The sequence below is a fragment of the Guyanagaster necrorhizus genome (genome assembly GCF_019112545.1).
Source record: "Guyanagaster necrorhizus MCA 3950 unplaced genomic scaffold BT62scaffold_4, whole genome shotgun sequence".
In the NCBI taxonomy this organism is placed as follows: domain Eukaryota; kingdom Fungi; phylum Basidiomycota; class Agaricomycetes; order Agaricales; family Physalacriaceae; genus Guyanagaster; species Guyanagaster necrorhizus.
The window spans coordinates 1,429,433-1,451,658 of NW_025064883.1; the positions used below are offsets into that span (position 1 = coordinate 1,429,433).

Below are 22,226 nucleotides of genomic sequence, written 5' to 3' on the forward strand. Positions count from 1 at the left end.
TACTGGTAGCGGCGAGTCTGTGACGGTCATAGTATGAGTCAGTCCCGACTATTCCAGTGTACCACCATTCTCTGCCATCTCTTTCGTAGTCCATCTTTTTGCATAACTTACATTACAATGCCTGTTACTATTATTGCCGCTAAACTGGCGCCCGAGGAAGTAAAAGGAACTTTCAGATACATAGGTGAGTGGGTGGAATGTCATCGGTCATTTTTCTGACTCGATTACAGACATTGCAGGTAATCGAAGCCCTGTCCAGCGCTTCTTTTATCTCACCGGTACATCGTAGCAAATCTGACAGATCCTGTTTTTCGTGGTGTTCATTATGGAAGGAAGAAACATGATGGTGGGATCAGACTGACTGGAGTACTTCACGATCACTGACATCGATGAAGATGACTTTGAAGCTATGCTCGAACGGGCACGCGCTGCAGGCGTCAGATCCATGATAATAACCGGAGGCAGTCTTCACGAATCTCGAGAGGCATTAAATTTGGCTGAGACACATGGTACGCCCATCAAAACCACTGCGATATCCTCGCTGGACCTCATTGATCCTCGAGGTCTCTACGCGACCGTTGGTTGTCACCCGACGCGTTCTGGAGAATTTGACAAATACTGCGGAGGTCCGGAGGCGTACTTGAAAGCCCTTGATGAACTATTAGAAAACCGAACGCGAGGCAAAGGTCGTGCTGTTGCCGTCGGAGAGTGCGGTCTAGGTACGACTTATTTAATTTGGGAAAATGTACATCAGGCTGATTCGCCCCAAGACTATGACCGGACTCATTTTGCGTCCCCAGAGACCCAGAAAACACATTTTCGTGAGTTCGTATTGTTGAGGATATTGTGTGTTGCTTAGATGAGATAGGTTCTCAGCTAGCTTTGGCAAAAAAATATCACCTTCCCTTGTTCTTGCACTCTCGTGCCGCGCATAAAGATTTTGTGTCCATATTACGGGAGGAAGGCTTTGGCGAAGATGGAGGGAAAGCAGTTGGAGGTAAAGGTGGTGTGGTTCATAGCTTCACTGGGACTGTCGAAGAAATAAACGAACTAGTGAGTACAACTTCTTTGGGGTATCGATACTGAATGATAGGCGTAGATGGATATGGGCTTCCACATAAGGTCGGTATAATATGTCTGCCGTGGTATTGCCTTGACTTATTCATGGACGATAGTGTGAATGGGTGTTCGCTGAAAACCGAATTTAATCTGCAAGCAGCCAGGGTTATACGGCCTGAACTTTTCATATTGGAAACAGGTGAAGCAAAAGGCCCTATACCATTTCTTTTCCTTATACTGCCTTTATAGATGCGCCTTGGTGCACCATGACATCAATGCATGCATCAAAACCCCACTTGGATACACTGCCAATTTCCTTGCGCCCGCTTTATTTTCCTCCCCCAACAAAGCCAGATCAATTTGTATATGGTCGGCCGGTGAAGGGCAGGAATGAACCGTGTGCTATTGGAGGTGTTGCGTGGGTGATTCACAAACTGAACGGTGTCCCTTTTGAAAAGATTACCGAAAAGGCGTGGAAGAACACTGTGGAGCTGTTTGATCTAGAAGAGTTGAAATGAGGGTAGAAATAGAGATCGAGCAAGTACTTTTTATCTGACTTCGGTACGGTCCTGATCAGCGGCTGCACCGAAACTGGTTGGGCATAAAGGATAGATCTAGACATACTGGTCGGGACCGTGACTCGGAAGAGGCTCGATAGTAGAGATGGAGCCCAACATGGTGGCAATTGTGGTCATTGAGCTGACGATCTTACTGAGTTCCCCTGGATGTACATAGAAACGATGCCCAACGTAAACTGGCGACTACTGGCGACCAAGGTTAGTGTGAAAGTGGCAAAATAATGGTCACGTGTTAGGCGCGTCAGTTCAGTTCAACGTTACGCAAACGTTACGTCCGACGTTCATCGGACCTTGTCACCAACCATTGCTACTCCATGGCCTCCCGTCTACCCCGATACCGAAGCAGCTCTCCCGAAAGAACTCTCATGGCGCCTGCTCTCAAGCGAAAAGCCCAGGATCAGAATGATCCCCCAGTCAGAAAAATACTCAAACCCCTCTCAAAATCAGGCGTCCTCAGCGCCCCCAAACCTCTCACAAAACCTCGTCCACCTGCTCTAACGACGGGAACGCGTGCCACCCAGATCTCCGACTTGACAAAACAACTGGGTGAGGCAAAGTCACAGGCTCGGGACCACCTCCATGCCCTCAACCTCGCCAACGATGAAATCGCCACGCTCAAACGGACTCATTCAATGCAGGTGTCGGAGCTCGAATATGACATACGGAAGGGACAACTCCAAGTCGAGGAACTGGACCAGGATTTGCAATTGGCCAGGACAGAGGTGCAAAAGCTGCGGGAGAGCGTGAGCCAACTCACATCGACAGGACAGGATATGCAGAAACAGTTGAACAATAAAGCAGAGGTTATCGCAGCTCTCAGGACAGATGTGGAAGCTCTGAAATCCGAGGCCATCGATGCCGAGTCAGTACGTCGACAGCTGCACAACACCATCCAAGAATTGAAAGGAAACATCCGAGTCTTCTGTCGAGTACGTCCCGATCCATCCCCAGAGTTGGCGAATGTCAGCTACAGCAAAGAGAAAAGAGATATCACCGTCACGTCGACGAGTGAGAGCGCCACTGGCCAGCAGCGCAAGGACGTGCATAGCTTTACCTTCGACAGGGTGTTCGAACCGAACGCAACCCAGGCAGAGGTTTTTGAAGAGGTTTCGCAGTTGGCACAGAGCTGCACAGATGGATACAATGTCTGTATATTTGCTTATGGTCAGACAGGTTCTGGCAAGTCCTTCACAATGGAAGGCGGACAGGTAAATATCATTCGTGTATCGTCTCTTTATCCCACTCATGCATGTAGACTGAGGAAATGGCTGGTATGATTCCAAGGGCTGTTGATCAGGTTTTCCGCGTCACCAATGATCTCAAGTCTCGCGGTTGGGAATATACATTGGAAGGGCAATTCCTTGAAATTGTACGTTTCAATAGCCTCTTTCCGTGCTTCTCATCCCTCATTTAGCCTCCTAGTATAATGAAACTATCAACGACCTACTAGCATCATCGGCTTCTGTCAATGCCATCTCTTTGTCCTCTTCCTCTACCCAATATAACATTAAACACGATCCTCAAACCCGTACAACTACTGTGACGAATTTGACCAGCATGCCTCTCACCTCTCCTACTCGTGTCCGTACTCTACTTCTTCAAGCCCAGTCCCGGAGGAGTGTCGCAAGCACGCTCATGAACGAGTATTCTTCCCGCTCCCATTCCGTGTTCCGCGTAAAGATTGAAGGTGCCAATGAAACCAGTGGAGAGCGATGCGTAGGGTGGCTGAACCTGGTCGACCTGGCAGGTAGTGAGCGATTAAATGTGAGCTTTGCGGGCAGCGTGGGACCTGGGGCAGAGCGGTTGAAGGAGACGCAGAATATCAACAAGAGTTTAAGTTCTCTGGGTGATGTTATTTCCGCTCTGGGTGAGAAGGGCGCAAATGGGGAGAAACATGTGCCATACAGAAATTCAAAGGTGGGCGCTGGCCTTTTGCTGTGTGGTGTTACGTTGAGCATTGGCACAGTTGACGTACCTTTTGCAATATTCTTTGAGTGGAAGCTCCAAGACCTTGGTACGTATTTCGTTATCTTGCTTTCGGTCAGTATTAACCTTTGGGCGACATAGATGATCCTCAATCTCTCGCCTCTGGCAGCCCATCTCAATGAGTCACTTAATTCTCTACGATTCGCTACCAAGGTCCTTTATTTCTCCATCACATTCCCCTTGCGTGTATACTTACTGTGATGCTTTCAGGTTAACAACACTACTATTGGCACTGCGAAAAGCTCGAAACAGGGTCGGTGAGAATAAGCGGAGCTTGGCATGTCGTTGTGTCGGTATTTATTTTGACGGACTGTTAGGAGCGACCTGACTATTCTACCTCCTGTATAAGTTATGTGCCAATCAACCAGTCTGTACGCTATTTCTGGGGCCCGTAGATAGCGAGGTCATAGCCATAGACTCGAGGAAGAACAAACCATGCTGGTGGTGTCGACAATTCATCGAGACGTCTGCATACTTGCTCTGTAGTGACGGTTGTTGAATGTGCTAAGTTCATTGAGGCATCCTTGCATATCTGAATTAGATGCTGTCTCACTGAAGCTTGTTTCGGCAACTTTCTACAGAAAAAAGAAAATGCTATGTTTGGGACAATTTGGCTCCAGCCTCAAACGAACAGCAAATCAAATCTACTTTGAACAACTTGCCCTCAGCTGTTTGCCATGTCTGGCAAGGACTCTTCTGACCCAGTTCTCCTCTCGACCCCCGATAGAGAGAGCCAACCGAGCTCATCAGATCTAGAAACCGCTCATTCCAAACCCGTTCCTGGTCAATCGCGTAAATTCGTCATTCTCCCTCCGATACTCCCCTCAGAAGAAAGAAGAAGGTACAAGGACATGCCAGAGAAGGGCAAGATACTTGATATCGAGCCTCCCGTCGATGAAGTAATGGGCGAATACAGAGACGACCAGGGTCGGGACTGGTATTATGCACGCTATCAACAGGGAATTACTCATAGAGTGCGTGTCCCTGTCATATTAACGTGTTTTGGCCTGCGTTTTGACGCGTTGTCCTTTTCAGTTTCGTAAAAGGACATTCGAAATGAATCACGAAGATCTGGTCCAGACATATAGTACGCGTTTTTGTAATCACACCTGGTCACTAACATCCCGACATCCTCCTCTTCAGAGATGCGCAAAGCCAATGGATTACTGCCACATTTCGATCCGACTGGTCACGATGTCCATCCTAAAGCTCGTCCTATTGTCGTGTTAAAGATTGATAAACGTCGGACTGGACCTGCTTTCGCAGACGTTGTCCCAGACTCTGAGGAAGATGGGGAAGATGAGGACGAAGAGGAGAACTCGTCAGAGGATGAAGATGAATATGGAGCACCATCGCGTCGACTTAGACGGATATCCCACACAAAACGCTCGACCCTCCCTTTCAGTCCGACCAAGACACGCTCTCAGAGAGTCTATGTTGTCCAAGAGTCCGAGGATGAAGATGACGCCGGAAGCGCTGCCCCCCGACGACGATCGACGCGTAATAGAAAGCCTATGAAGATTGACATCGACGAGTACTCGGGGGCATCATCAGACGGTGGAGACAGCGATGACTACGCTACTTCACGCAAGGCCAAAGCGAAGAATTCCACGAAAAAGAAGAAAAGTAGGCATGGATCTGCTTCGCGACCCACGTATGGCTTTTTTCGCCCCGTTGCTGACATTAACTATGACCCTTTCTCCGATGACGAATCTTCCGCATTAAGGGCGCATCGTTCTGTTTGTGAGAAATGTCATCGAGGTCCTACTCATGTCCTACAAGCAGCCGCGCAAAAGAAGAAAAAGGGCAAGGGCCGAAGAAAGAAGACATCAGATGATGAGCTTGAGCCTGATTCTACGGATGAAGTGGAGCGACTTGGTGAACTCGGGGGCTGGGTTCGATGGTGCGTCTTTTTCTCTAAACAATTTATATGATGTTGAGGACAATTGTCAGTTTGAAGTGTCCTGTTACTGCTCATTGGCATTGCCTTGCTAACACTCAAAGAGACGAAATCTTGAAGGCTACCCGAGAACGGGACAGAAAATTGTGGATCGATGCTAATCCTGACGATGCGGTCAACGTGGAGAAGCATGGTCCGACTAAACGTCCTGGATTGGACATTTCTGAAACAACCGAGTTTATCTGCGGTTCGTATCTTCAACGAAATGTAGAATTACAGTTCTGACAGGTTAGTTAACAGGTTCCTGCATGAAAGGCGGCATCTGTATGACGTGCATGGAGGCTGCTGTCGAGCCGGATCCATCACGGGTGCAAAAGCCTCAGGATGCCAGCATAACAAACCCGGTACCAACGGATCCTGATAACACGAATACTAAGGAGAACGATGTCGCGCGTGAACTTCGATTCCGTTGCTTCACCTGCAAACGACTGTCCCATTACGACCATCTTCCCAAGCCGCCTAATCACGTAGCTGATACAGTAGCAGAGATTGCTGAGCATTATCAGAGGAATTGGCTTTGTCACGACTGTGCATCTTTCACCTATCCCCTAGACAAGATCCTAGCCTGGCGCCCTTATCCTGTTAATGCCGTTGAACCTCCTCGATCCCTGGATGAGACACCGAATTACAAGAGTCCTTTACCTCGAGAATACCTGGTCAAATGGGAGGAACGAAGTTATCGTCGGCTCAATTGGGTTCCTCATATGTGGTTACTCTCCACTCATCCCTCCAAATTGAGGAATTTCTTGACAGGCGGTTCAAAAGTCGAACTTTTAGCTACGTCGAGGAAGCAGATCGAACTTGAAGAACCAGCTTCCATCTTTGACGAAGTGGATCAGTCTCGGGCATCTTCAGTAAAGCCTGGAACAAGCACTCCACAGCTTCTCCAAGATGCTATCCCTGATGCTGAATCTCGGATTCCTCCTGAATGGAAGACTGTGGACCGTATATTGGACATTCGTCTCTGGTGCTCCAAGCCGAAGAAGAAAGCGGTCAACAAAGACAAGGGAACATTACGAAGAACGTCTAGTGATGAGGAGATGGAAGACGACACCGACAACAGCTTTGGGTCGGACTATAATGCCGCATTCAGTAGTGGAGAGCAACCCCATAACAGCTTGCTTGAAACTGTCGATGACTGGGAGGAGCGCACTGGTGACGATTTCACGACTGAGAACATTGAGCTCGTTGTATGGGCTTTCATCAAATGGGATGATCTTGGTTACGATGAAGGTCAGCTCAATTTCGAACTCTGATTTTTTTGCTTAATAGGCTCGCTAGCATCATGGGATTCTCCACCCCAAAAGACCGACATTACTTACCAAGCATTTGAAAGCGCACTATCACGTTACATAAATTCTCGGACGGTTCAGGTTCCAAAACTAAAGGCTCATGAGATATCTGCGTACGAAAATCGGCCTAAAGATGAATACAAGCGTAAATATGCACTTCTGGATGCCGCTGATCTGAACCTGGGTCAGCAACCTGAGTTGAAGTTAATGCCTTTCCAGGTAAAACTAGTTCGTCTATGTTAATATTTTGCTCACTTTTGGTTAGGTTGACGGTTTCAATTGGCTAGTTGACAATTGGTGGAACAAACAACCATGTATTCTAGCTGATGAGATGGGTCTGGTATGTTACCAGAACCTCTTCTGGCAAGACCGCATTCAATATGTCATTAGGGTAAAACAGTTCAAATTGCAACTTTCATTGGGAAAATCGCATTCGAATGGAAGGCTTTTCCGGCTCTTGTAGTTGTCCCCAATTCTACCATCACCAACTGGGTCAGAGAATTTGAGCGCTGGGCACCAAACCTTCGGGTGGTACCGTTTTACGGAGAAAGCAAAGCCCGTGAAGTGATCAAAAACTTCGAGCTCAGACACAAGACGAAAGAGGCTGGTACAACCGGTGCCAAATTCCATGTGCTCGTCACGACGTACGAGGCACTCTTAGGCCAAAAAGACTTCACGCCCGTCTTCAGAAATCAACCACGTTGGGAGGTAAATTCGTGCGCCCTGTAAGCGATGCTTTTTTACGCTGACTATATTCCAAAGATCTTGGTCATCGATGAAGGTCAAAGATGCAAGTATTGCTGTTATTTCTCAAAACAGTGTGGCTCACCTTATTTCTAGTGAAGAGCGACAAGAGTCTGCTTTTTAGGAAGCTGAATGAGCTGAATAGTATTCATCGGATAATTATGACAGGGGTAATCTTCTCTAAGCCCTGCTCTTTCTTCTACTCATAATTAATTTCAGACGCCCCTGAATAACAACATACGAGAGCTATTCAATCTCATGAACTTCCTTGATCCCGAGCAGTGGAACGATTTGGAGGCTATGGAAAAGGAACATGAAGAACTGACTGAGGACCTCATAAAGCAACTCCATTCTAGGTTGAGGCCTTACTTCCTTCGTCGTATCAAAAGTGAAGTGCTTCAACTACCTCCGAAGGTGAGTTCATGTGCAGCTTATACACATACGTCCTAATCCAAATTGTGCTTAGAACGAAGTCATTGTCCCGGTCTCAATGACGCCTTTGCAAAAAGAAATCTATCGTCGTATCCTGAGTAAGTTTTTCTTCCTTTGACAACATAATATAATCTGAATTTCGTTTGGGTAGGCCACAACCTGGAGCTTCTCGCTGCTCTAACTAAGCCCGACGCGAAAACCGGCGTGCAGTCAAAGGGTCGCATCAACAATGTTCTCATGCAATTACGAAAGTAAGTCTTGAGGAATTTTTGGTCACAGCATTCTAATGGGCTTTAGGTGTCTTCAACATCCTTACCTGTGCTTCGAAGACATCGAACCCGCCGGGCTTCCGCCACAAGAGACTCACGAGAAACTGATAGATGCTAGCGCAAAGCTGCGTTTGCTGAAATCCTTGCTGCCCAAGTTGAAAGCTCGAGGTCATAGAGTACTACTTTTCAGTCAGGTACGTCATCGGCATCTACTTGAGACCATGTTATTCAGATAGATTAGTTCGTGATTGGATTGAACATCATTGAGGATTTCTTGATTGGAGAAGGCATGAAATACCTGCGCCTGGTTTGTTACAAAGGTTTTGACCCCAACTGTAAACTGAGTCTTCTTAGGACGGAAACACGAAGGGTACTGAGCGTCAGAAAGGAATGGACGAATTCAATCGTCCAGGGTCTGATGTTTTCATATATCTTTTGACGACACGCGCAGGGGTAGGTGGTCAGTGAATCTGTGTTTGCTGCACTCTGACCAGTTAATTAGGGCGTCGGCATCAATTTGTTTGTAAGTTGCCTATGGGTCCCTGATTTGTTTAGGCTCATAACCATTGTCCGTAGAGTGCCGACACTGTCATCATATATGATCCTGATTTTAATCCACATCAGGTATGTCGCGGTTATTATTTACACATTTCGGCCTAATGTTTCGTACTTACTTTTGCAGGATCTTCAAGTAGGTCTTCATGCAGATGACTGGGATCGTATATATAACTGTTTTCTAGGCTATCGCTAGAGCATATAGATTCGGACAGCAGAAAACTTGCCTAGTCTTCAAATTAATGGTCAGGGCATCTGCAGAAGGTTAGACGGTACCCATAAAATATTCACAGACTGTATTGATCATATCTACAGAACGCATCGTACAGGTTGGCAAGAAAAAGATGGTGTTAGACCATCTCATTGTGCAGAAGATGGATGACGATGACTCGGCAGGAGAAAATGTGCAATCGATTCTTGGCTATGGCGCTCAAGCTCTCTTTGAATCCGGAAATGAATCGACAAATGATATAGCCTGTGCGTTGAACTGCCACTGAGACTGCTCTCTTATCTTACAGTGCTACACCCAGACACCGATCATGACGTCGATAATCTCATAGAAAAAACCGAGAAAGAAGGTGACCAGGACGAGTCAGCAAAGGATGGCGCTGCTGCGTTCTCGTTTGCCAAGATCTGGACAGCTGATCGTGAAACTCTGGAAGAGGTGAGAGACGAAGATCAGGGCGATTCCTGGACGACGACGTTACAGTTGATCACCGCGGAGCACGAGAAGATGCAACAGCAAGAAGTGGTTGCGACAGGCCGGGGAGTGCGTCGGAAAGCCGCAGTCCAGCCACAGGTAACTAAGATTTGACTCTAGCAGTCCGGAACATATTGACCCATTGAAATCAAGGCCGGTGTTTATGTCGAGGATACGCCTAAGGCTCCCCCAACCAAGAACAAATCCAAAAGTACAGCATCCAGTATATCGGACGGGTCTGCCTATGGAGTTTCGGAAATATCCGACGACGATGCTAGCACTCGCACAGACGCTAGCGTCGGTATGCAGGACATTGAAATGATTGTGCCTCCTCCACCCATGCCAAAGAAAATTAAGAAATCAAAGGAACTTGGATCATTCACAGCCATCCAGAACACTGTCAATACTTGTGGACTGTGCGGAAAGAGACACGGAGATCGACTGGGCGAATGCGCGATGACGGACAAGTCAGAGAATCTGGCTGAATTCAGGGAGATGCTAATTCTCCATGCGGACGATGAACCATTTGAAGAGCGGGTATGTTTTTCTGCCCATTGTACTGCGCCCACTGACTTGTTCCTGGTCAACAGGAAGCTGCAGTTGAGGCCATTGATCGAGTCCTACATCACCGGGGACATCTCAGTCTAATTACAGGCCAGCCTCTGTACCCAGTGGTAAAGCAGTCGATGCAGAACTTTGTGGTCAAGAAGTCCAAGCCACAGCTGGCGAATGGATCATGGCCCTCTGCGGCTGCCTCAGCCTCAGCACCTGTAGCTGGTCCGTCACAGTCTTCCAAGATACAAGCCGCTGCATCTACATCTGTAGGCGGAGCGCCATCCTGCACGGCCGGATCATCTAAGCGTGCTCCATCACCAACTCGGCTGATTTCTGAGTCAGCCAAAGCTAAGAAAGCAAAGCTGACTGAGGAACCTTGTTGTGTTGTATGCGAGCAGACCTACCATATACTCGTTGATTGTCCCCTGGTCAAGGCAGGTCCGAGAAGGTTCGTTGTGCGACCCATGTTGCGATGAGACCGACTGAGGCTGTTTTCTGTTTTCTTCAGTGTTGTTAAGGAGATAAAGCGTCTAGAAGATTCACCCGAAACCGGCGATACCGTCAAGGACCTCAAGCTCATACTGAAGAAGCAGAAGCAGAGAGAGCTTGCTTTGGCCGCCGATAATAACGATGCCTCGCGGAATCTGTAGTAGACTATGTCCTTATTTTGACCTATATTTTATGTTGTAGAATACTTACTTACACATAGCTATTTGTTTGTTATTTGCCGTGCGAAGCGAAGCCACGCTGAAAGCGGTAGGTAGGTTCGTTCTCTTATTTGGTCATTCATGACTTAGTGACACTCTTCCGTTTGATACTTCTTCCCAACCCACAGCTGTACGATTCTTGCCTGTATGTACTCAGATTCATCACGCCAGAGCACCCCCAATCCGACACTCAAACGCACACGCTCGTCTGAGCACGTCCAGCTGCCGCAACTAGAGCCAGATACGTATCTTCAAGTGTACACGCATAGATCACTCCGTCGGCCCTGTGCCACCACACCCGACGAGTATGAAGACAACGAACGACTCTCGGTGCTGGGAGAGAAGGCCTTCGATGCTGCAGTGACAACGGTGCTGTTCTATGAACGTCCGTTGTTGGGGCTCCCTGAGATGGAGGTGAGTTTGCGGCGCTTGTTCGTTAAAATCCCTCCATGTTCATAGGAGACTAGGCGAAGAAAAAAGACATAATCTCCTGGATGAAAATCGACTCCTGGGTGCGACGCTATCAGATGCGAGAGAAGGTCAGATGCCATCCAGATTTTTTCGAAACTCTACATACTCCTGAAGTCAGTATGCTCCATGGACGCATCCATTGTTCATCCATGCTCAGTATATGATTATAGGAAACAAACGCCTTATTCTATGCATATGTCGGCGGTGTGTTCGCAAATCTCGGAATGGATGCAGTACAAGAGTGGATCAGTGCGCTAATAGGACTAGGAGGACTACAGCGACCACCTCCTCTGCACCGCAAAATGAAGAATCTACCTACAAGTCAGCTGCCACCTATCCAGTCTACGCCCACTTTCGCTCCTAGGACCCAATTCGTGCCATCGCAGCAAATGTCGTCTGCTCAATTCTCACGTTTCCCGTCAGCTCCCATGCCGATGTTTCCACCTCTGCCGATAGCCAAACCACCGCCTCCGCCGAAACAACCCAACCCAATAACGCCCGCCCAGCCCCACCTAGCATTTCTGCCTCAGTTCAACGAAAAGGCCTCTCAACGACGTGTGGTGGTCGAATATCCTGCTCAGTTCAGTGGTCCTCCTCATGCTGGAAAGTGGACGGTCAAGTGTGTTGGTGAGTAGCCTTGCGAGTTCGGAATTCCAAGTCTTACGGCTTTACAGTCAATGGGATCGAGAAGGGTCTGGGTGCTGGTGGGAACAAACAGATTGCCAAGGAACAGGCAGCACGGGCGGCCTATTACGCCATGGGATGGAGTTGAGAGATTATTATTATTCTTGACATCATGATATGTCAGGAGTATTATCAATCGCTTTTGCCAAATGGACCGTGCTTATTCTTGGCATCGTCGGGTAGACGAGAGCCAATATTATTATATTGGCTCGAGTCTACCCGACGCGGGCCGTAGTATGCTTAAAATAATTATTTAGTCAGAATGCATTCATTTTTCCTGCTGACCGATCCCCCCTTCCTCTTAGTTATCTTCAGTCATATCGGCGTCAGATTCGTCGCATCACCGTCGGCGGTGCCGGTATATCACGTGCTATGCCGAGCTTGAATTTTGAGGAACAACTTACAGCTTCTTCACAGTCGACGTTCTCGGCGCCCTCGACCATCCTTCTTCTCTGTCGTCGACGTCGGCCAAGGATCCTTTACCTCATCTTTCTTTGTATATCCCCACCATGTCTCTCCGGTCGACCCCCTCTTTGTCCAATCTTACAATATCGAACAAGTCAAATCCCATCGACTTGACTGTCGACGATGGCGACGAGACCTACGACTATCCCCGGCAATTGAAGAGGATGCGCCTGGAAAATATCACCCACCCAAACAATTCTACCATTCCCTTGTCCCGTAGCATGCCATCGACGCCTTCTCCGACGCCCTCAATGTCATCCTTCACGTCATACAATCAGAAACCAGCCATGGCCATGCCCAATGCCAGTCATAATCCTTTTATGATCCCCAGTATCTTTACTCCGAATCCTAATTCATCCAATAATGTTCCTTACCGCCCCGCTTTTGCTGCACCCTCCTCTTTTCATCCACCGCCACCGGTAGCACCTTCATCTATTCCTCAGAAACGCCCTTCGGGTCACGCCCTAGATCGCGCCGTCATTGATCTCACGGACTCGCCGTCGCCACCACCGCAATTTCAGAGACCTCTTCCATCTCCGACTCTTGCTGATTTATCTCCCAAGACTCCAGTCTGTATCGGTCAACTCACAGTAACCGCTCTTGTCCTCTATCCTAACAAGTATATGATGGCTACAAACCTGGCTTCACCACAGGTCGAATGGGGCTCAGTAAAGCTTCAGTATGAACACGCCCCGAAACCGGATGGTACCACCGACAACCTCAACATCAAAACCCCAACAGGTGATCCTTTTGGCATTGTAGAACACAAGGTGGCTAGTAGTCTGGGGCATATGGTTGGTAAAGGGCTCATACGCCTGGAGGCCAAGGTACAGAAATGTAGATCCAATGTACGTGTATTTACCCGCCGTGTCGCGTTTCTCACCGACGCCACCAGGCTCCTATTCTCCCGCTCACGATGCTTGTATATACTCCCAAAGGGAACGTTCCTGTTGTCGGAGACTATTTCTTGCAGTGTGGTCTTTTGCTTGATCATCCGACGTCTCCGTTTTCGTACAATGACATCGTCAGCAGCAAAACGCCGTACTTGAACCCTCACAATCCTCCTCCGGGAGGGCATAATCGCGTACAGTACGCTCCAAATAGAACCTTATATGCGGGGAATAATGGGAGATGGTCCACTCCCGCACCCACAGGGAAGAGTGTGGAAGTCCAGCGAAGTCAGGTGGACGAGCTTTTTAAGAATTTGAAGAGTGGTGCTGACTTGGCTGAAATGGAAGCCAGTGCGTAGACTTCCGCTTTCAAAGAACTGTTTTTCTCATCCATTACCAGCTCCCGAGGTTGCTACACAGCTATATCCTCACCAGAAGAAGGCTCTGACGTTTCTCATGGAGCGAGAGAGAGAAATCAAGACTTCTGCGGGTATCTTTTCGTCTATGTGGCTAATGCGGAAGAGCTTGTCTGGACATGAATCATGGACCCATATTGTCACCGAAAAGGAAGTATATGAGGAGCCTCAGGAATCTAAAGGTGCAATTCTTGCAGATGATGTGCGACATGGTCTTTTCTATTTCTGCAACTGAACTCACTTGCTCATTTTCATTCATTCCAGATGGGTCTTGGCAAGACCATTACCTGCGTTTCACTGATAGCCGCCACCCTCAACTCCGCTCTGACATTCGCATCTACCCCCCTGGAAACCCCGAACGTTCCGTGGAGTTCCAGCGCGGACAACTCACTCCCTGCTCCATCGCAGTTCGCTGGCAGTGTATGGGGTATGCCTGATGTGTCCGAGAATGGTGCATCTTCGGCGAAAGCCAAAGCCAAAGCTCAGCGCGCGCAGGAGAAACTTGAAGCCGAACACGTAAGGGCCAACAGAATCAAGGCCAAAAGTCGAGCGACGTTAATCATTTGTCCGCTGTCGACTGTTTCCAATTGGGAAGACCAATTCCGTGAACACTGGAACGGCGAAGTTCAAGTCTTTGGCGGTGGTGCTGGCGGTGGTGCAGCTGCTACTGCTTTATGTTCGCAATCAGCGTCACAGATATCGCTTACTGACGTCCAGTCAGAGACAAAGCCCACGCGGATACGAGACGGCAGGTCCTTGAAGGTATATATTTACCACGGTAACGCTCGAAGGCCGGACCCCGCATTCCTAGCAGATTTCGACGCCGTTATCACGACATATGCTACACTGGCATCTGAATTTTCTAAACAGAACCGGAGCATCGTTACAGCAGAGGCGGAGGAAGAGGAGGAAGGCGCCGGAAGCAGCGATGGTGGAGGCGTAGAGATTGATGAGAGAGGAAACCAGATTCTCAGACTTCCCAAAACGAAGAAGGGGGGCGTTAAGAGGAAGAAGTCAGGTTTTTCGGCTTCCGAAGCCTCTAGTGCTCTGCAGAGCATTCATTGGTTCCGTGTTGTTCTGGACGAAGCTCAGTACGTATAAATTCTGTCGTCTCCATTCATGGTGCTTATCGTCTTCCCAGTTGTATAAAGGAAACCGGAACAGTGGGCAGTCGCGCGTCCTGTGACTTAATGGCAGATCGACGGTTATGTCTCACGGGAACACCGGTTCAGAACAAACTGGACGATGTTTTCGCCCTCATCAAGTTCCTTCGCTTGCAGCCGCTAGATGATAAAGCGGTATGGACGGAATTCATTGGCACGCCCGTAAAGTTTGGACAGACTATAGGCATCGTTAGACTGCAAGGTTTGATGAAGACAATAACGCTGCGCCGAACGAAGGAATCGAAGACCTTGGATGGGAAAAGGATTCTTTCGCTGCCCCCGCGAAGAGATGAGCTCCGGTTGTTGAAATTCGACGCCCAGGAGCAAGAGATCTATGATCAGTTCTTTACTGCTTCCAAGGCCGAATTCAACGAGATGTCGGACAAGAACGAAGTAATGAAGAACTATGTTGGCATCCTGCAGAAGATCCTTCGATTGCGGCAGATATGCGATCATTTTGAGCTTGTGGAAGGCAAAGATATGCTCGGACAAGATAACACACTATCTTACGAGGATATTATCGCCGCGGTCGCCAAAGAAGGATTCACCACTTCTCGCGCAATCGCCATTTTTGCTATTTTGAAGGAATCTGCGACAACACAGTGTGTTGAATGTGGTTCGGAACTGTGCACATCCTCCGGAGAAGCTCAGGATGACATGGACGACCTAGGACCTAAAAAGACGAAGAAGAATAAAGCTTCTTCTTCAAAGGCCCCGACTCGAGCTAGCAGTCCTTCCGTTCCCCGCCCCATCTTGACACGATGCCAACATTTATTCTGCTTCCAGTGCTACCGACAATGCATACACCCCTCATGGCCCAACGTCGCACCTGACATTTATCGTTCGTGTTCTGCGTGCCAAACCGGCTTGTGTCCAGCCGACGCGATTGAAATCAAGTCAGAGTATCTAGAGGGTTCGACCTCGAAGAAGAAACCTGCGAGGAAGGAGAAGCGGCAGCGTGGGACCGGCTCTGAGACTTGTCATCCGTCAACCAAAATCAAGGCCTTATTGGGCGACTTGATACAGTTCTCGAGAACGAATCCCTACTCTTCGAATTATGATCCGGATTCCATCGAAGTGCAGATGGTAGATGAGAAAGGGGTCGAGGTTGATGAAGGTGTTGTGAAAACGGTAGTTTTGTAAGTCAGCTGGCGTGTTTTTTCGTTGGGTATAGTATGCTAAGCCTTGCTTCTATAGCTCACAGTGGACGACGATGCTTGACAAGTGACACTTTTTCTTCTCGCTTGGACTGCATGATGCTGATCAACATGTTTTACATAGGATTGAGGAGGCGTTGGAGTCAGCAGCTATACGTTTTGACCGTTTAGATGGCACAATGAAGCGGGACGAACGGATACGAGCAATGGATGCATTGAAGTATGACCCAGCATGCGAAGTACTGCTTGTCAGTTTAAAGGCAGGAGGTGTTGGACTGAACCTTACGGCCGCACAACGTGTATACCTCATGGACCCGTATTGGAATCCTGCCGTCGAGAATCAGGCAGTTGACCGTATCGTAAGCTTCTCCTGTCCTGTTTGTGACGAAGTACAGTGAGAGTAGCTGTTCTGAGATCTCAGCCCTGTCTCAGGACACACTCTGATTCTGACTTCTGGTTTACAGCATCGACTAGGACAAACTCGGCCTGTCACAACTGTGAAGCTAATCATCGAAAACTCGATCGAAGCTCGCCTTTTAGAGGTCCAGAAGAAAAAAACCGAGCTTGCCAATATGACTCTTGGTTCGAACTTTAGTAAATCAGAGCTTATGGCTCGTCGCATGGAAGAACTGAACCAACTCTTTGGATCGTAAATTACTATACACCTTTATATTTCCCTATTGCCTCATTCTCCATTATGGTTGTCTTATCTTCGGCTTTACATTAATTACCATTATGGACGCTTTGTATTAGAATAGAGTTATCTGCTGAATTGCTATGTGAAAAGGTCAGAAAGCGAAGTGAACCGCATTTTTCCTTGTGCCGAACAAGTATACTGTCAAAATAGACTTCGTCAGCATGGCCCAGTAGAAATTGATGGAGCTGCTTACCGATGACTTGGCTCACGAACAACCCAATAGTCACTCCGGATGCTACCCGGGATATCATCCGCAGGGCCAGAGAGAATTCTGTCGAGTATTGCTCCGCAGAGCTGTGAAAATTCTGTGTCAAGCCTCCGTCTTGAGCTATGCCGGACTAGTTAATAATCAGCTTCGTTGCCTAGGCTGTTATTGAAACGTTCTCACAGGAACCAGGAACAGCACTCCAGTAACCATAGAAGTGAATGCAGTCCCACCGAGGAGACGAGAATATACATTCCCAAGCAATCCAATTACAAACGCTCTCGCGGCGGACACAATATCACTACGGTTAGGGAGAACGATACTTGCAGCTCGATTAGCAGCATAGGAGCAACATGCAAAAGTTACCATGACGGGAAGTTGGATGCTCCGAAGGGTCGCGATAACAGCCTTTTCAACAATGAGGGTATGAACATGGCGTCGATAGAGAGAAATTATACCTTTGACGAGGTGGCCCAGGTCGAAGGTCTGAACACTTTTTGCTAGTACTCCGCTGACAGGGACAAAAGGTGGAACCATGAGTCATAGAGAAGATACCATGCGCAAATGTATAATTGGCCGGAAGCAAACCTTGAACACATGCACGATGGGCCTTACGATCGACAACAAGGTAGAAGCCAGAGTCAATGGTCAAGCCGAATCCTTATTTACTATGAGGCTTCTTTCTTTCTAAGATGCAGGAAATCCACCAAAAATAGGGTGTAAATGATAGTATAGACAATCCTGAGGCAGCCACAGAATATATGCGACATCAGCTCCAAGGCACTTATCACTGTATTACCATGTAAGTCACAAAACGTTTTGAGCGCTTGTATGAAAACGCACAAACAGTAAATCCTGAGAGAATGATGATTCACCGGCAGACGATATTGCGTTGTGACAAAAAATGTTACGGGGAACATCGCTTAAACCTCTCGCCACGAAGGCGACGATGATAGAGACGGATATCCTGTTACATGCCGCAGTCAGACAGAACCAAGTCGTTTATGTGAAGAGCTGCTTCCTCGTAAACATTGGCATACATGGATCTCTTGTGGGCAGCATTCCATCCAAAGTATTGTAAACAGCAGGTGCACAAGCCACTTATCGACATGTCAACAAGGGATCCGCCGAAAGAGACGACATAGATGACAGATGCAGAGAAGAATGCCAAAAGACAGCGAACAGGGAGACCGTAAGCGGGAGGCGCATACAAGATCGCGCGAAGAGCCTCGGTACCAGCCTCACTAGCAGTGATTTTCTCGTGAAGAACGTCGCGGTAGGTGAGATTCGACCTGTTGCGCGCACAAGACCTGTATCGCGCGGGGTGAATTGGTTGGGAAACGTGAGCACCTTGTTGGTCATCCCGCCAGGAAGTATTGGGAGCTTCATGAGCCATTTACGTGTCAAAGTGGTGGAAAAGAGTTAAAGTCAAGGCAGCACATCTCAAATTCCCCAAAAAAAAAAGAGCAATTACGGCATTCGAATTTAATAATCAGGCACCGATCACAAAACGGACGCATACAAGCCGACCTCTACAAGACAGAACAGACATACATCCCCATATCTGAAGTATTAAATACCATCAGCCGGATACAGACATGGAACATAAAAGACAATGCCATCTACCAGATTTGTGGCCCTGGCGCCATGTAATCAGAGGGTAGCAGGAACGCATCCATCCCATGCTGCTGGAAGGACTGTCCACCCAACGACTGATCGGAGATCCACACCGGAAGTTGCTCATTAGCAGTCGACTCGAATCCCCGCCAGATCTGTTCTGCGTCTTGATGTTGATGCGGATGGGTCGCGTACGGTACATGGCCAGGGACCTGCGCCGCTGCTATCTGCTGCGCCTCTGGTGATCCTGTGAGATTTGAGTAGGACGGAGAGTATGATACTCCAACAGCAGGGTTTTGACTGGCATGATCGATGATCATAGATAGTTGTTGACGGTGAGGCTCACGGCCTATCGTAGGCGACCGTGAGCTTGATGATGAGGCCCGTCGCGACTGCAATCTTTTGAGCATCAACTGTAAGGTTAATGCATACCGTTTACCCGGCACTAGAAGACTATGAGTGTGCCGTCAGTTTCGTTAGCTGCTCTTCCTACCTTCCGCCATAAGGGAAGCCAAGTGTTCCACTAGGTGTTTGATTTCTTGCATATCGCATTCATTAGGGCTGGAATAGATAAGCCAAATGCAACTCGAAAACGGATCAAACTCACAAAAGACGAGCGAGCCGCAATAAAAACGATGCTGTAAACGTCGCTGTAGCATGTGTATAATGCACAGCTTGAAAGAACATATCAGCCATCTTGATTGCTCCATCCAATCCGCGAGTACAAACCATATTTCAGACCCTCTTTGTAGGCGGGCGAGGTAATTGTGATGTCAACGCCCTGCTGCGCAATCTGTATCGAGCGTATAGCCAAGTCTCGTTGTACTGCTGGCATGTTCTCTACATCTTCAGGACCATTGATCCCTCTTAGAGCCACAGCATTATGAAACAACTCAGCATGAAGGTGCTGCGCTTGAAGGCTTTGGCGGTAGAATGCTGCAAGAGCACAATGTTAATGAAACCTCGTAATGCTTTTAGAAGCACGCCTACCTGCATCCTCGTACTTTTGCGAAAATGCAGCGTCCCACGTTGAATACCATTGACGGAAGGCACCGTCAGCTCGTCGCAGCTCCTCAAAGTCTGAATCGCGCACTTGTCCTTCAGATGGCGATAAGGAGTTATGCAACTTTTCGCGTATCGCCATCAACTCCAAAGTAGAAACCAATCGCATGTCATCCTCGATTGCTAGAGGGTGTTGCAACAATAAACGGGCATGCCGGATGCTATCATCCTCCTTCAAGATGGCAGGTCGGCCAGTTCCGTACGAAAGTCTATGAGGTAGCCGTTCGCATGACTAACTTACAAGCAAACACGTTTACCACTCACTGGTGCTCAAACAGATATAGCGTAAACCATGTACGGCTCGCTGTAACTAAATCACGATCATCTGCGGCGCTAGCTTTGTTGGCGTTCATGCGTTGGACAAGCTTGGGCCAAGCCTTGTGAAGAGCTAGAACATACTATGAGCCCTGGCGGGATCAATATGGAACTCGCGCTCACATAACTCCAAAGCCATCCGTACAGCATGACCACCGCTTAACCACCCATTGTCAGACCAGCCTGATACAAGTACTAGAATAGAACTGTCATTACAAATCCAGAGCACACGAAAAGCTTCCTACTCATAGATTGTACCGCTTCAATCCGAGCAACGGGGGAGAACAATGTCGCGCACGATATTACTTGCGCTTCATCTAAACATCTCAAGGAAATATCACTCGCTTTTCCTGGAGCTTCACTGTGAGAAAAAATCATGGTGGAAAAAAAAAAAAGTGCGGACTGACCCCCGCCATCACGAACGCGCGAAGCAACCATACAGATAGCGTCGACAGCAAAAGGGGATCTTTGGTGGAGATTTTCGAATGTATCAACATTCGAATCAAAGACAGGTCTGAGATAGAAAGTTAACGGAAAGACAAGGACATCAAAGCAGTGCTTACAAGAAGGTCGAGCAACCATGATAAAAGCTGAATGCGAAGCTATCAGAACCAGTTAACAATAAGGTCAAGGCGGAGCACCAACATCCTAAATAAGTCTCTTGCTTCGGCCTCGCTAATGATATTCTTTGTAACCACTGAATAAATGCCGATCAGTACTGTTACATCTAATTGAAGCGAACAATAACTACCGTCGGGGAAAAAGAGCACCCTAGTCCCTTCATGTCGTATCTTCCTTCGCTTATTGGGTCCTGCTTGCGAATCTGATATCGGTGTTCGTGGTCGGCTCTGGGCATCACTGCTATCACCGTTTTCCTACAGTCCGACATCAGTCAACTGTTCAACTTGAATGCAGGGTCGTCAAAAAACACGTGCCTTGGCTGCACGTTCAATAGCCACATCAGCCAAACCTCGTAAGACTTCCCAAGGTGCGACAAGTCCGGAGGCAGGAAGTTCGCCATTGTCTTCATCATCCAATTCAGAAGACTCGCCACTTGTCGCTGGGCGTTTTGTTCCCATATGTGGGGCACGTTGGCCAGGTTGACCATTATCCGGAGGATAAAATCTCACGGATGAAACGTTCCCTTGAGCCTGTTGTGGGCTTGTTGGTTGCCCCATCGACTGAATGCTGGAAAATGGCGGTAAAACCGGGCCTTGCGGACCCTGAAAGCCGGGATTATACGCGATCGGTGGGAACGCATTGGGCGGGCCAGGCTGAGGACCAGTGTATTCACCGGCCGGAGGCATCTGGCTCTGCTGCGGCATAGCGGCACCTGGGTAAGGAGGTCGAGAGGAGCGTGACGCTCCGGGCGTGTTTGCTCCCGGGCCGCGGTTGAACATGGGAGGAGCGCCAGTGGGTGAAGGCTGGATATCAGCAGAGTGAGAGTGAACTGTAGAAGGAGTCTGAGCAGCAGGGGAATGCATAATAGGTGATTGGTGGTGGAAGGGCGCCATGAACTCTGGAGGGGGAGGTCGGACCGGAAAGACGGAACCTCGAAGTTGAGCCTGTATTTCTGCAAGAGAATTAAGGATGGTTGCCTGACTATGCCTGATTTCGACGACGTGGGCTTCCAAGCTCCGGATGCGCCTTCATCGAGGATTACACGGAATTAGGGAACTGGAACATCGGGTATGAAGGCCACTTACTCAAGACCAGCTTCGCCCGTCAATGTAGCTTCTCGCTGCCAGAGAGTCAAGATGCCCGTATACAGTATTCATTACCAAACACTCACGTTTGGACGCTCAAACATACACTCAAGACCCGTATTCCGACATCGTCGACACGGCGGATTATCGGCACCCTCGCATCGCATCTTTTGCTTGCGACACGCATTCTGTGAGTGGCGGGTAAGCAAGCCGTGTCGCGGTGGAGAAAAGGGAACAAACGACGGACACAGGCACCTAGTATCGAGTATATTTAACGCCGTGCATCCAAACGGAAGGTATTAATTATACGTACGTGGAACTCGACTGAGAGTTTTCACGGCTGGCTTTTCGTTTTTGTCGCCCTTGTCGTCACCCATATCGTGCGGTTTCTTCTGGGCGCTGTGCGACGCCAAATGCATCAACGTGAAGAGAGAAGGGAAGAGGAGACGGTCACAGATGGAAGAGGAGGAGCAAGTGGTACAGATTCAACAACCACGAGACAACTTGATTCGGCTGATTCCAAACAAGAACAAGCCTTCTG

At 48.4% G+C, this 22,226-nt stretch overlaps 8 protein-coding genes across 8 annotated transcripts; 6 read left to right on the top strand and 2 right to left on the bottom strand.

Moving 5' to 3' along the window:
- Window positions 1-117: 117 nt before the first annotated feature.
- Window positions 118-1,577, top strand: BT62DRAFT_978679 (Mg-dependent DNase; the record flags this gene model as incomplete). The annotated part of the gene is made up of 9 exons (XM_043189366.1): window positions 118-184; window positions 290-346; window positions 396-509; window positions 564-719; window positions 771-821; window positions 869-1,053; window positions 1,100-1,122; window positions 1,176-1,258; window positions 1,309-1,577. The coding sequence occupies 9 exons, from the start codon at window positions 118-120 to the stop codon at window positions 1,575-1,577; spliced, it is 1,005 nt and encodes a 334-aa protein (XP_043044187.1).
- A 338-nt stretch (window positions 1,578-1,915) lies between these two features.
- On the top strand, window positions 1,916-4,070 carry BT62DRAFT_927962 (kinesin-domain-containing protein). Its single transcript, XM_043185402.1, has 6 exons — window positions 1,916-2,845; window positions 2,893-3,006; window positions 3,060-3,554; window positions 3,604-3,651; window positions 3,705-3,776; window positions 3,834-4,070. Exons 1-6 carry the CDS (start codon window positions 1,952-1,954, stop codon window positions 3,882-3,884), a joined length of 1,674 nt encoding a protein of 557 aa, XP_043044188.1. The 5' UTR covers window positions 1,916-1,951; the 3' UTR covers window positions 3,885-4,070.
- A 178-nt stretch (window positions 4,071-4,248) lies between these two features.
- On the top strand, window positions 4,249-10,840 carry BT62DRAFT_985010 (uncharacterized protein). Its single transcript, XM_043189902.1, has 25 exons — window positions 4,249-4,597; window positions 4,659-4,710; window positions 4,767-5,526; window positions 5,577-5,770; window positions 5,824-6,816; window positions 6,865-7,094; window positions 7,141-7,215; window positions 7,266-7,583; window positions 7,638-7,665; window positions 7,716-7,789; window positions 7,839-8,033; window positions 8,086-8,149; window positions 8,203-8,302; window positions 8,349-8,514; window positions 8,562-8,627; window positions 8,675-8,773; window positions 8,823-8,843; window positions 8,897-8,944; window positions 9,003-9,011; window positions 9,061-9,139; window positions 9,191-9,352; window positions 9,406-9,674; window positions 9,729-10,112; window positions 10,166-10,578; window positions 10,639-10,840. Exons 1-25 carry the CDS (start codon window positions 4,301-4,303, stop codon window positions 10,778-10,780), a joined length of 5,238 nt encoding a protein of 1,745 aa, XP_043044189.1. The 5' UTR covers window positions 4,249-4,300; the 3' UTR covers window positions 10,781-10,840.
- Window positions 10,841-10,891: 51 nt separating this feature from the next.
- BT62DRAFT_530284 (uncharacterized protein) lies at window positions 10,892-11,474 on the top strand. Its single transcript, XM_043181273.1, has one exon. The coding sequence runs from the start codon at window positions 10,985-10,987 to the stop codon at window positions 11,294-11,296; it is 312 nt and encodes a 103-aa protein (XP_043044190.1). The 5' UTR covers window positions 10,892-10,984; the 3' UTR covers window positions 11,297-11,474.
- On the top strand, window positions 11,037-12,276 carry BT62DRAFT_530297 (uncharacterized protein). The gene is made up of 4 exons (XM_043181274.1): window positions 11,037-11,251; window positions 11,297-11,421; window positions 11,479-11,935; window positions 11,983-12,276. Exons 2-4 carry the CDS (start codon window positions 11,332-11,334, stop codon window positions 12,078-12,080), a joined length of 645 nt encoding a protein of 214 aa, XP_043044191.1. The 5' UTR covers window positions 11,037-11,251; window positions 11,297-11,331; the 3' UTR covers window positions 12,081-12,276.
- A 474-nt stretch (window positions 12,277-12,750) lies between these two features.
- On the top strand, window positions 12,751-16,736 carry BT62DRAFT_885418 (uncharacterized protein; the record flags this gene model as incomplete). Its single annotated transcript, XM_043182829.1, has 8 exons — window positions 12,751-13,305; window positions 13,353-13,698; window positions 13,748-13,965; window positions 14,028-14,854; window positions 14,905-16,065; window positions 16,124-16,150; window positions 16,208-16,442; window positions 16,548-16,736. 8 exons carry the CDS (start codon window positions 12,751-12,753, stop codon window positions 16,734-16,736), a joined length of 3,558 nt encoding a protein of 1,185 aa, XP_043044192.1.
- Window positions 16,737-16,871: 135 nt separating this feature from the next.
- Window positions 16,872-18,381, bottom strand: BT62DRAFT_1001487 (uncharacterized protein; the record flags this gene model as incomplete). Its single annotated transcript, XM_043176744.1, has 6 exons — window positions 16,872-16,918; window positions 16,974-17,118; window positions 17,169-17,393; window positions 17,444-17,485; window positions 17,829-17,952; window positions 18,026-18,381. 6 exons carry the CDS (start codon window positions 18,379-18,381, stop codon window positions 16,872-16,874), a joined length of 939 nt encoding a protein of 312 aa, XP_043044193.1.
- A 226-nt stretch (window positions 18,382-18,607) lies between these two features.
- BT62DRAFT_884615 (uncharacterized protein) lies at window positions 18,608-22,104 on the bottom strand (the record flags this gene model as incomplete). The annotated part of the gene is made up of 18 exons (XM_043182802.1): window positions 18,608-19,047; window positions 19,096-19,163; window positions 19,210-19,276; window positions 19,332-19,538; window positions 19,593-19,873; window positions 19,929-20,052; window positions 20,103-20,174; window positions 20,225-20,329; window positions 20,387-20,493; window positions 20,543-20,569; window positions 20,625-20,676; window positions 20,731-20,854; window positions 20,909-21,039; window positions 21,085-21,626; window positions 21,686-21,720; window positions 21,772-21,873; window positions 21,933-21,940; window positions 21,999-22,104. The coding sequence occupies 18 exons, from the start codon at window positions 22,102-22,104 to the stop codon at window positions 18,608-18,610; spliced, it is 2,598 nt and encodes an 865-aa protein (XP_043044194.1).
- Window positions 22,105-22,226: the final 122 nt, after the last annotated feature.

What these genes read in the sequence shown, in the direction of transcription:
- BT62DRAFT_927962 (XM_043185402.1), top strand. Translation starts at nt 1,952, where the DNA reads ATGGCCTCCCGTCTACCCCGATACCGAAGCAGCTCTCCCGAAAGAACT. An exon ending in AAGGGCAATTCCTTGAAATT is followed by an intron (nt 3,007 to 3,059) that starts GTACGTTTCAAT and finishes TTAGCCTCCTAG; the next exon opens with TATAATGAAACTATCAACGA. An exon ending in GTGGAAGCTCCAAGACCTTG is followed by an intron (nt 3,652 to 3,704) that starts GTACGTATTTCG and finishes TGGGCGACATAG; the next exon opens with ATGATCCTCAATCTCTCGCC.
- BT62DRAFT_985010 (XM_043189902.1), top strand. Translation starts at nt 4,301, where the DNA reads ATGTCTGGCAAGGACTCTTCTGACCCAGTTCTCCTCTCGACCCCCGAT. An exon ending in AACAACCGAGTTTATCTGCG is followed by an intron (nt 5,771 to 5,823) that starts GTTCGTATCTTC and finishes GTTAGTTAACAG; the next exon opens with GTTCCTGCATGAAAGGCGGC. An exon ending in ATGAACCATTTGAAGAGCGG is followed by an intron (nt 10,113 to 10,165) that starts GTATGTTTTTCT and finishes CCTGGTCAACAG; the next exon opens with GAAGCTGCAGTTGAGGCCAT.
- BT62DRAFT_530284 (XM_043181273.1), top strand. Translation starts at nt 10,985, where the DNA reads ATGTACTCAGATTCATCACGCCAGAGCACCCCCAATCCGACACTCAAA.
- BT62DRAFT_530297 (XM_043181274.1), top strand. Translation starts at nt 11,332, where the DNA reads ATGAAAATCGACTCCTGGGTGCGACGCTATCAGATGCGAGAGAAGGTC. An exon ending in AAACTCTACATACTCCTGAA is followed by an intron (nt 11,422 to 11,478) that starts GTCAGTATGCTC and finishes ATATGATTATAG; the next exon opens with GAAACAAACGCCTTATTCTA. An exon ending in GTGGACGGTCAAGTGTGTTG is followed by an intron (nt 11,936 to 11,982) that starts GTGAGTAGCCTT and finishes ACGGCTTTACAG; the next exon opens with TCAATGGGATCGAGAAGGGT.